Genomic DNA, 10,000 nt, shown 5'->3' with positions numbered 1-10,000 from the left:
AGGAGAACGAGGAGGAGGAGGGCAAGAAGGAAGAGCAATAGAAGGAGGAGGAGGAGGGCAAGAAGGAAGAGCAATAGAAGGAGGAGGAGGAGGAGGAGGACGAAAAGGAGGAGGACTAGAAAGAGGAGGAAGAGGAGGAAAACTAAGGAAGACAGGAAGGAGGAAGGAAACTAAGGATAAGAAAGAGAGAGGAGGAAGAAGAGGAGGAGGAAAAAGAGAGGAGGGGGGGGGATGAGGAAAACAAGAAGAGAAATTTAGTAAAAGGTTCAAGATCACTTTCTCTTCTCATACTGAACCAAAATCGTCCTAGATAATCCTCACTTTGCTCTAATTTCCCAAAACCGAACGACAATACAAATAACAAAGCAGAAAAGAGAAAACGATCATATAAGTGAGAGATCGGAGGGCGACACGTGCCAATGGGGTCAGGTCCAATTAATTCAGATTCAACACAAAGACATCGGCAAGAACTGGTTTACTAAAGGGGCGATTACACTGGGCAAATTTTCCGTGGATCTTCAGTCAAACCACGATTTCCGCTGGCGTGGTTCTCATATTTTCGTGGTTTTCTGGCGTGTCCACGATCTTCCAAAGCTACGGTAGATTTCACTGAAGGACGACGGTATTGCTCACCATCATCATCAGCAGCAATAACACGAAACACATGAGAGCCACGCCAGCGGAAATCGTGGTTTGACTGAAGATCCACGGAAAATTTGCCCAGTGTAATCGCCCCTTAAGAGAGAAATAGATGAAAGATAGATAGAGAAAAGATAGACATAGATAGACATTAGATAGACAGAAATCGACATAAGGAGAGAGAAAAATAGATAGAGATGGATAATTATAGGAAGAGATAGAGGATAGAGGAAAGAAATAGACAGAAAAATAGACATAAATACAGACGTTAATAGATTAAGAAAGTGGATGGGTGGAGGAGTGGAACTGGCTTGGCGGTCATGTTGAAAGGCATTGATAGAGTTGAGGCAAAGTTTGAAGCATACGCTATAGCTGCGCGTGACGGCGGTGCTCATCTCTGTAACGTTGTCCAAAGAGCCTGTGATGGGAGGGAGGCGGAGGAGGAGGTGGACGAAGACTAAGAAGAGGGAAGAAGAGGAAGAGGACGAGGACGAGGACGAAAAGAGGAAAGAAGGAAGGAGGAGGAAAACTAAGGATATTAAGATAGGAAGGAGCAGAAAGATAAAGAAAACTAGGGATAATGAATAGAGAAATGATCAGAAGGAGGAGCATCAAGGAAAAAGAGAGAAGGGTGATGAAGACGAGAAGGAAAAAATGAGGTTAACGCAACACAACATCCGGGCTACCACAGTCTACCTTCCTTCGTTATTCCTAGGCACATATTCTCGACACCCTGAAAAGACGGAGGAACAGCTGGGTTCTTCACGCCGACTCCCCAGCCCGGGATTCGAACCTACGCCCACAGATTTGCAGTCAGGGACGCTAACCACCTCACCGCGGAGGCAGATTCGAAACTGTTTTACCCCTTCGTTAACCCGTCCGCTGCGATTGGCACGGATTTCGCCTTCACTGGTAGCCTGGTAACATATGCTCCCATGCAGGTCTTACTGTGTCTCTGTGGTGGGTAATGGAGTGTTTCCCATGTGGTATTGGTATGCTGGATTTCCCCTCCCATGATGCATGACCTCACATATTTCTTCACTAAATTGGAGCAGCCACTTTTTGTTCCACTCCTGTAGCTTGGTGATGTCTTCTTGTAGGAAATCCGCATCCAGTGGGTTAAATATCACATACTTCACGGGTCCTCACTTTCCTCGGTCTATTTCCGTCATGCTATTACTAAGAGACAATTTAATGTTTGTACGTAACCGTTAACCGTAAAATTAGTTCATAGCAAGCTCGCAGGGACCGGGGTTTAGCTGACTGTTTTTTTTTGTTTTTTTTTACAACAAAGGAGACAGCTCAAGGGCACAAAAAAAAGGAAACAATAATAAAAAAAAAGCCCGCTACTCGCTGCTCCTAAAAAAAAAAAAAGAATCAAGAGGCGGCCGAAAGAGAGGTCAATTTCGGGAGGAGAGGTGTCCTGATACCCTCCTCTTGCAAGAGTTCAAGTCGTAGGCAGGAGGAAATACAGATGATGGAATGGCCCAGGAAGACAGCTCTTGTGATACCCGCGCAAGCTTTCTTTTTAATTGTATTGCCAGACACTGTTTCATTAATTATTCTTCCACGCGAGCGCTGACAAATCAAGAAAAAACAATTGCAACCGTTGATTAGCGCGGCGCTGATTTGTTATATATCATTTTTTCTTTACCTAATTGAGCTGAATTTAATTAAGTTACCGCGAAGTTTTCCTGGTGGTGCTTTTTTTGTCAGTGGAATAATTACGTTGTTTAATACACATGTTTTGGCGCCGTAATAACATGTTCGTTGTAATTATCTCCGCAATGCTGGGATGCTCGCGTTCTGCTGGGCGGGAGTCAAGCCTTCACCCTAACCGCCTACACCGCCGCCGCCTACACCAGTACTGACCCTTATCAAATATTACAGTTAACATAGAGAAGAAGATCGTGTTTTCTTCTCGTGTGAGCTCGCAAGGGAAGACTGTTATTTTCTGTTTTTTCTGGTTTCTTTCTTTTTTTTTTCTTTTCTCTTGTTTTCTGTTTTCTATTCTCTCGTCTGTATCAGTTTGCAAGAGAAGATCGTGTTTCCTCCTTTTCTGTTTTAGCTTGCAAGAGAAGATCGTAATTTTCTTAGCCTCCGTATCAGCTTGCAAGAGATGATCGTGGTTTTCTTAACTTCCGTATCAGCTTGCAAGAGAAGATCGTGTTTTCCTTAGCTTCCGCATCAGCTTGCAAGAGATGATCGTGTTTTCCTTAGCTTCCGTATCAGCTTGCAAGAGATGATCGTGGTTTTCTTAGCTTCCGTATCAGTTTGCAAGAGAAGATCGTAATTTTCTTAGCATCCGCATCAGCTTGCAAGAGATGATCGTTATTTCCTTAGCTTCCGTATCAGCTTGCAAAAGAAGATCGTGTTTTCCTTAGCTTCCGTATCAGCTTGCAAGAGATGATCGTGTTTTCCTTAGCTTCCGTATCAGCTTGCAAGAGATGATCGTGGTTTTCTTAGCTTCCGTATCAGCTTGCAAGAGAAGATCGTTATTTCCATAGCTTCCGTATCAGCTTGCAAGAGAAGATCGTGTTTTCCTTAGCTTCCGTATCAGCTTGCAAGAGAAGATCGTGGTTTTCTTAGCTTCCGTATCAGCTTGCAAGAGAAGATCGTGGTTTTCTTAGCTTCCGTATCAGCTTGCAAGAGAAGATCGTGTTTTTCTTTGCTTCCGTATCAGCTTGCAAGAGATGATCGTGTTTTCCTTAGCTTCCGTATCAGCTTGCAAGAGATGATCGTGTTTTCCTTAGCTTCCGTATCAGCTTGCAAGAGATGATCGTGTTTTCCTTAGCTTCCGTATCAGCTTGCAAGAGATGATCGTGTTTTCCTTAGCTTCCGTATCAGCTTGCAAGAGATGATCGTGGTTTTCTTAGCTTTCGTATCAGCTTGCAAGAGATGATCGTGATTTTCTTAGCTTTCGTATCAGCTTGCAAGAGATGATCGTGATTTTCTTAGCCTCCGTATCAGCTTGCAAGAGATGATCGTGTTTTCTTAGCTTCCGTATCAGCTTGCAAGAGAAGATCGTGTTTTTCTTAGCTTCCGTATCAGCTTGCAAGAGAAGATCGTTATTTCCTTAACTTCCGTATCAGCTTGCAAGAGAAGATCCTGTTGTCTTCTCGTATGTATCAGCTTGCAGGAGAAGGGTATGACTTGATGTTTTGTATAGCACGGGAGGTACATCAAGGGCACAAAACAACAACAACAAACCCCGCTAGGCGCTGCTCTAAATAAAAGCAAAAGATATGTGAGACCAGAAGAGAGGTCAGTGTCGGGAGAAGTAACAACGCCTTTATCCGTAACAGAGAGCGCAGAAGCCAGTGGGTGATGTCAGCGGCACTCTCATTTGGTGGTTCAGATATCATGGGAAAGAATATGTTTACGTATCGTCTTAACCCGTCCGCTGCGATTGGCTCGGATTTGGCTTTCACTGGTAGCCTGGCAACATAAACTCCCAGGTCTTTCTCTGCCTCTGTGGTGGATAGTGGAGTGTTTCCCATGTGGTATTGGTGTGCTGGATATCCCTTCACTGGTAGCCTGGTAACATAAACTCCCAGTCTTTCTCTGCCTCCGTGGTGGATAGAGGAGTGTTTCCCATGTGGTATTGGTGTGCTGGATATCCCTTCACTGGTAGCCTGGCAACATAAACTCCCAGGTCTTTCTCTGCCTCTGTGGTGGATAGTGGAGTGTTTCCCATGTGGTATTGGTGTGCTGGATATCCCTTCACTGGTAGCCTGGTAACATAAACTCCCAGGTCTTTCTCCGCCTCCGTGGTGGATAGTGGAGTGTTTCCCATGTGGTATTGGTATGCTGGATTCCCCTCCCAAGGTACATGACTTTATATTTTTCTTCACTGAGTTGTAGCAGCCACTTTTTTATCCATCTTCTTGTAGGAAATCCGCAATCAAGGGGTTAATTCCAGAAAGAGAAGAAAATCTGCACTCTCAGTAATGACACTTTTTATTCATCACGGTAAGAGCAGAGTGTATAGAGTGATTTTGTCGGCCCCCCTCATCCCCCTCTCCCCCGTACACCCGTCAAACACTTCACATCCTGGAGGAAAGAATACATTATTTCCGCATCAGCTTAATCAGTACGGGAAAATATTACTTGAACTTGTTGTATTGACTCTTTTATTCGTCGCCGGAGAAGCAGAAGGTATAGTGCTAGAATATCAAATACTTAGCTTCGTATTATAAAACATTTCGCCGCCCAAGAACACACATTTGACAAGGCTTTCGTAGGAGTTGTGAGCATTTCCAGGGGTAGTTTTATGACCCTGGTGGTAGTGTGACCCTTCCCCTGTACCGTGAACCTGAAGAAACACTCATTAGAATCAGACTGACCCCCTCTTTGACCTTTAGAAATAGCTGATGTGAGAAGCGCGTGCCTTACAATACCAACCTTATTATCGCTGAAAAAAGATAATGGTAAAATTGGGAGTATACGCTATCAGCTGCACGTGACCGCCTGCTCATTTCCACACCATTAGCCATTGAGCCATTACCCCGGGGCACAGGGCCAGTGTAACATCACCCGGGACAAAGGGAAGTGTGATATCCGGGTCACCACAGTTTGCCTCCCCCAGGTATTCCGAGGTACCCATTTATTACTATCCCGAAAAGAAGGATGAGAACCTGAGGTGGGCTGCGCGCCGACTCCCCAGGGCGGGATTCAGACCTAAGCCCGCTAACCACTGCACCAAGGAGGGGCTGAGAAGGGACTTTTATATTATGACTTCCGCTGACGTGCAATATAAAGACATTTGCACAAAGAGTAATAGGAGGCTTCGTGGTGCAGTGGTTAGCACACTCGGCTCACAACCGAGAGAGCCCGGGTTCGATTCCCGGGCGGAGTGGAAAAATTTGGGCGGCTTTTCCGACCCAGCAGTGAATGGGTACCAGGTATTAATCGGGGGTTGTGTCCCGTCTCCTGGGGTCTGTTCCCTTCTCCTATAATTCCTTCCCCCTTCTGTCTCTCTCCGGCATATGACCACAGATGTTGCCTTCCCCTCCTGTCTCTCTCCGGCATATGACCAAAGATGTTGCCTTCCCCTTCTGTCTCTCTCCGGCATATGACCACAGATGTCGCCTTTCCCTCCTGTCTCTCTCTGGCATATGACCACAGATGTCGCCTTTCCCTCCTGTCTCTCTCTGGCATATGACCACAGATGTTGCCTTCCCCTTCTGTCTCTCTCCGGCATATGACCACAGATGTTGCCTTCCCCTCCTGTCTCTCTCCGGCATATGACCACAGATGTTGCCTTCCCCTCCTGTCTCTCTCCGGCATATGACCACAGATGTTGCCTTCCCCTCCTGTCTCTCTCCGGCATATGACCACAGATGTTGCCTTCCCCTTCTGTCTCTCTCCGGCATATGACCACAGATGTCGCCTTCCCCTCCTGTCTCTCTCCGGCATATGACCACAGATGTTGTGCCGACTAAACGAAACTTTCCAACTTTCTACAAAGAGTAATGGCACTTATAATCGTAGCGGTAAAAGCAGAGGGTTCGTTAGTCGCTCCCGCCGCCGTTCCCCCGCCCGCCGCGCCAACACACAGCAATGCAATGTAAACACGGACAGCCTTGCACCCAGCGAACGCCACACACGCATGCAGCTCACCGCCCCTCGCCAGCACCAGCCATGCAGCTCACCGCCCCTCGCCAGCACCAGCCATGCAGCTCACCGCCCCTCCCTCCTCTGGCCCATTGTCTTCAGTCTTTTCTCTTTTCATTTCTCTCTCTCTCTCTCTCTCTCTCTCTCTCTCTCTCTCTCTCTCTCTCTCTCTCTCTCTCTCTCTCTCTCTCTCTCTCTCTCTCTCTCACACACACACACACACACACACACACACACTCTCTCTCTCTCTCTCTCTCTCACACACACACACACACACACACACTCTCTCTCACAATCTCTCTCTCTCTCTCTCTCTCTCTCTCTAACCTAACACACACACACACACACACACACACACACAAAAACTAACAAAACCTAGCCAAACACACACACACACACACACACACACACACACACACACACACACACACACACACACACACACACACACACACCTAACCTAACCTAACCTAACCTAACACACACACACACACACACACACACACACACACACACACACACACACACACACACACACACACACACACACACACACCAAGACGCATTACTTCAGAACCTTTAGCATATTAACAGCCCGGTACATACCACACCACACACCACGCACGCCGCCGCCGCCACGGACTCCAACTCCCTGCATGGCGCTATTAAAACACACAACGCAGCGAGCTAGTTCAGTGCTTTACGCCCCTCGTTGGCCTTCGTTACCTCGCCTGTTCCTCCGCTAGGCTCACTTTTACGCGGCATTTAGCTAGGCGCGCTTTGCATTAGCAGGGCGGCGTCTTGGGAGTGGAGCGGCGAACCGGCTATACCATACTCTCTTATACCCTCTTAGCGAGTGTTGTTTTAGTGTCTCTCTTACGTGGACACCGAGTTTTATTTCGTGCATTACTCTCGAGACTCGTTTCCCAGCCGCTTGATGGTGTGTGTGTGTGTGTGTCCCGCCGTCTGGTGTTTAGGTATGTTATGTTATGAATTGATGGTTCAGTGAGAGAGTCAGTTGTCTTTCGCGACTTCGAGGAACCCTACTTCAAGATGTTTCTCTTTGGCACGACCTGTTTTTGTGGGCTTTTTATATTTAATTTTCTTCAGTTCTTGGTGTGTCTCGTACTGCAGAAAGGATATAGACGGACAGACAGACAGAAAGACAGACTTACAGACAGAGAGGCATACAGGCAGAGAGGTAGAGAAAGAGACAGGTAGGCAGACAGACAAACAGGCAGACAGACAAACAGGCAAACAGAGAGACATATAACATTCCTAATAACACTCCTCTCTCTCTCCCCCCTACAGGCTGAGGAGGGCAACTGCTGGATCTTCAACGACACCTCTGAAAATGAGTTCGTCTGGGAAGGTTTCATGTCCCAGACGAGGATCAAGAGGCTCACGCTGCACCTTCGGCCGGACGGAACCCTCAAAAGCATCCCCACCGTGGCTATCATGCACCTTCCGCTCATTGAGATGTTCGAGGTGAGAAGACTGTTTGGGGTGCGTCGGGAGGCAGTGTGAGGCTGGGGCTAGGTAGGCTATAATTGGGGCGTCGTAAGGCAATGGGTAACTGAGGGACATTAGTATACAAGGATCTTCGAGGTAAGGAGGCTGTTTGGGGTGCGTTGGAGACAGCGTGAGGCTGAGGTTAGGTAGACTATAATTGGGGCGTCGTAAGGCAATGGGTAAGAGAGGGACTTGGCTTATGTATGTTTGGGGTCGGGATAGGTTAGTATACAAGGATGTTCGAGGTAAGGAGGCTGTTTGGGGTGCGTTGGAGGCAGTGTGCGGCTGAGGGACTTGGGTTATGTATGTTTGGGGCGGGGGAAGGTTACTATGCAAGGATGTTTGAGGTGAGGGAAACATGTAGATGCGCGTCGATAAGCAATCTTTAGAGGGGGAGATATTTCTTTGTGTTATATTCTTCACTTATATATAAGTGTTGGGTTTTTTTCCCTTCGCCCGGGCACATAGAAAATAAGTGATAAATATACAAGTACAGACAAGAAGATAACTCTAGTGCATCGTTTAGGGACGCTAATGATAAGGCAGCTTGGTAACCCGACCCCGTGTATAACGTCTTAGGGTAAGCTGATCCTCGCGCCGTGAAAGCAGCCCGCCGCGGGGAGACGGGCTGGAGGCTGCGGCGGGCGGCCTCCACGCTGCTGTTAGCGGACCCAAAGTACTCCAGATTAGCACGGTCTGGGCGCCGCGTCCTGTTCTTTGTTACTTCCCGGGCGTCAGGTAGCACAGTAATGGCTGCCTCGTGTGCCCTGATTGGTGTTCAGACTAATTATCTCCGTCTCGACCGAGATAATGAAGCAAAATTGTTCGTCTATAAAATCTATTATCTCGGGCCGGCGGCGATGAAACACGGGCCGCGCGGGAAGTGGACTGTTTGCCCTGGGACGGCCAATTACCGTGATTATAGAGCCGTGAGCTGCCCTAGAGCAAAGGTTTTCCTGGAGGCTCACCCCGCCCCCCCACCGGGGAGGCGGGGAGCGCCACGCCCGGCGGTTGCCTGAAGACCGCCTCGCCGTGAGCATCCAGGGAAAGGTCGCGTTCCACTTACGTCTGGGTCTGAGCAGCGTCCCTCAGCAGGCTGTTGGCACTCCTGGGGCTGCTGAAGCCTGTCAAGGGGCGCTGATGCTGGGCTCCCGCCAGGCACACTGCAGTGCTGGTGGGCTCAGGCAACACAGCGGCCCCGCAGGCGTGACCCGCTGCTGCAAACAAATAGCGTGTCACCATTTTTCTGAATGTTTCTGCACATCAGTTGCATTTTTAATCCCTTAATTTAAGGGAATATATTAGATATGAAAAAAAAATATCAAACTACATTTAGTACTTACTTTATGGTGCTGTACCAAATGTAGCTTTTGCAATAATTGAATTATAATGTGTGCTGAGCGAGCTAAGCCTGACTCAAGGGTGCTGGGCCGCGCCGCCCAGGCCTGAGCTCAGCGGTGCCGGGGTCAGAGCAGGTTAAGAAAACCTCGATAAGAACGTCCTGACGCAGCCGCTGCCGGCCAGGGCGGCGGCACGCTGCGTGTCCAAGGCTTAACGCCACACTCAGGTTGGGGCCACGGCTGCCTGCCTGCACGCACGGCTATAGTGTTTGCATCATTTGTAATTTATACACATCGATTGTGATTTGCAAGGCAGACAGAGAGGGAGGAAAAGATGCCAAAGAATATTTGACCATGACTTTGGTGACGTACTGTCTGGGCTGAACTTTTGCGGATCTTTACGACAGACAGCAGATGGAGGCACTTAAAATGTCTTAAAAAGGTATGAGATCATTTAATAAAATCATGTTGAATCAATCACCATCAATACTAACGTGTATTCCCACAACACGAGACTTACATCAGCGGCAAAAGTGTAAGGCGAAGAACTGGTCTCTAATAAGTCTCCGAGGGCTGAACTACCCAAGTGGCGATGGCAGATTAGAGGCCACGGACGCAGCAGCAGCCTGACTTGGGTCTTTAATTCATCTCTGAAATATGTAAATGTCGATCTAAGATTGCTCGATAATTCATAAAGTCTTGTCCGATGAAATACTCCATCTCGAATTCAAGTAACAGGTACATTATAAGAAGTTGCTGCAGTAAGGTACTCGATCCCACTATATGATCTGGAATAGGCGACCCAAACCTACTCTTTGATTTATAAGTCCTTGTGGGATGATGCATTTCTTTCCGAACCCAAGTAACAGGCATTCATTATAAGCTGCTGCGAT

General features: G+C 47.8%; 1 protein-coding gene across 1 annotated transcript in view; it reads left to right on the top strand.

The window, feature by feature from the left end:
- The window catches only part of LOC126990629 (connectin-like), a 102,514-nt gene that overhangs the window by 87,272 nt on the left and 5,242 nt on the right, over positions 1–10,000 (top strand). The window contains exon 4 of the mRNA XM_050849316.1: positions 7,567–7,743. Within this exon, the coding sequence (XP_050705273.1) occupies positions 7,567–7,743 (177 nt within the window). The remainder of the gene's footprint in view (positions 1–7,566; positions 7,744–10,000) is intronic.

The sequence above is a fragment of the Eriocheir sinensis genome, chromosome 6 (assembly GCF_024679095.1).
Source record: "Eriocheir sinensis breed Jianghai 21 chromosome 6, ASM2467909v1, whole genome shotgun sequence".
Taxonomy (NCBI): Eukaryota; Metazoa; Arthropoda; class Malacostraca; order Decapoda; family Varunidae; genus Eriocheir; species Eriocheir sinensis.
The sequence above is the reverse complement of the archived record's forward strand: the minus strand, read 5'-3'. Positions and strand labels throughout refer to the sequence as shown.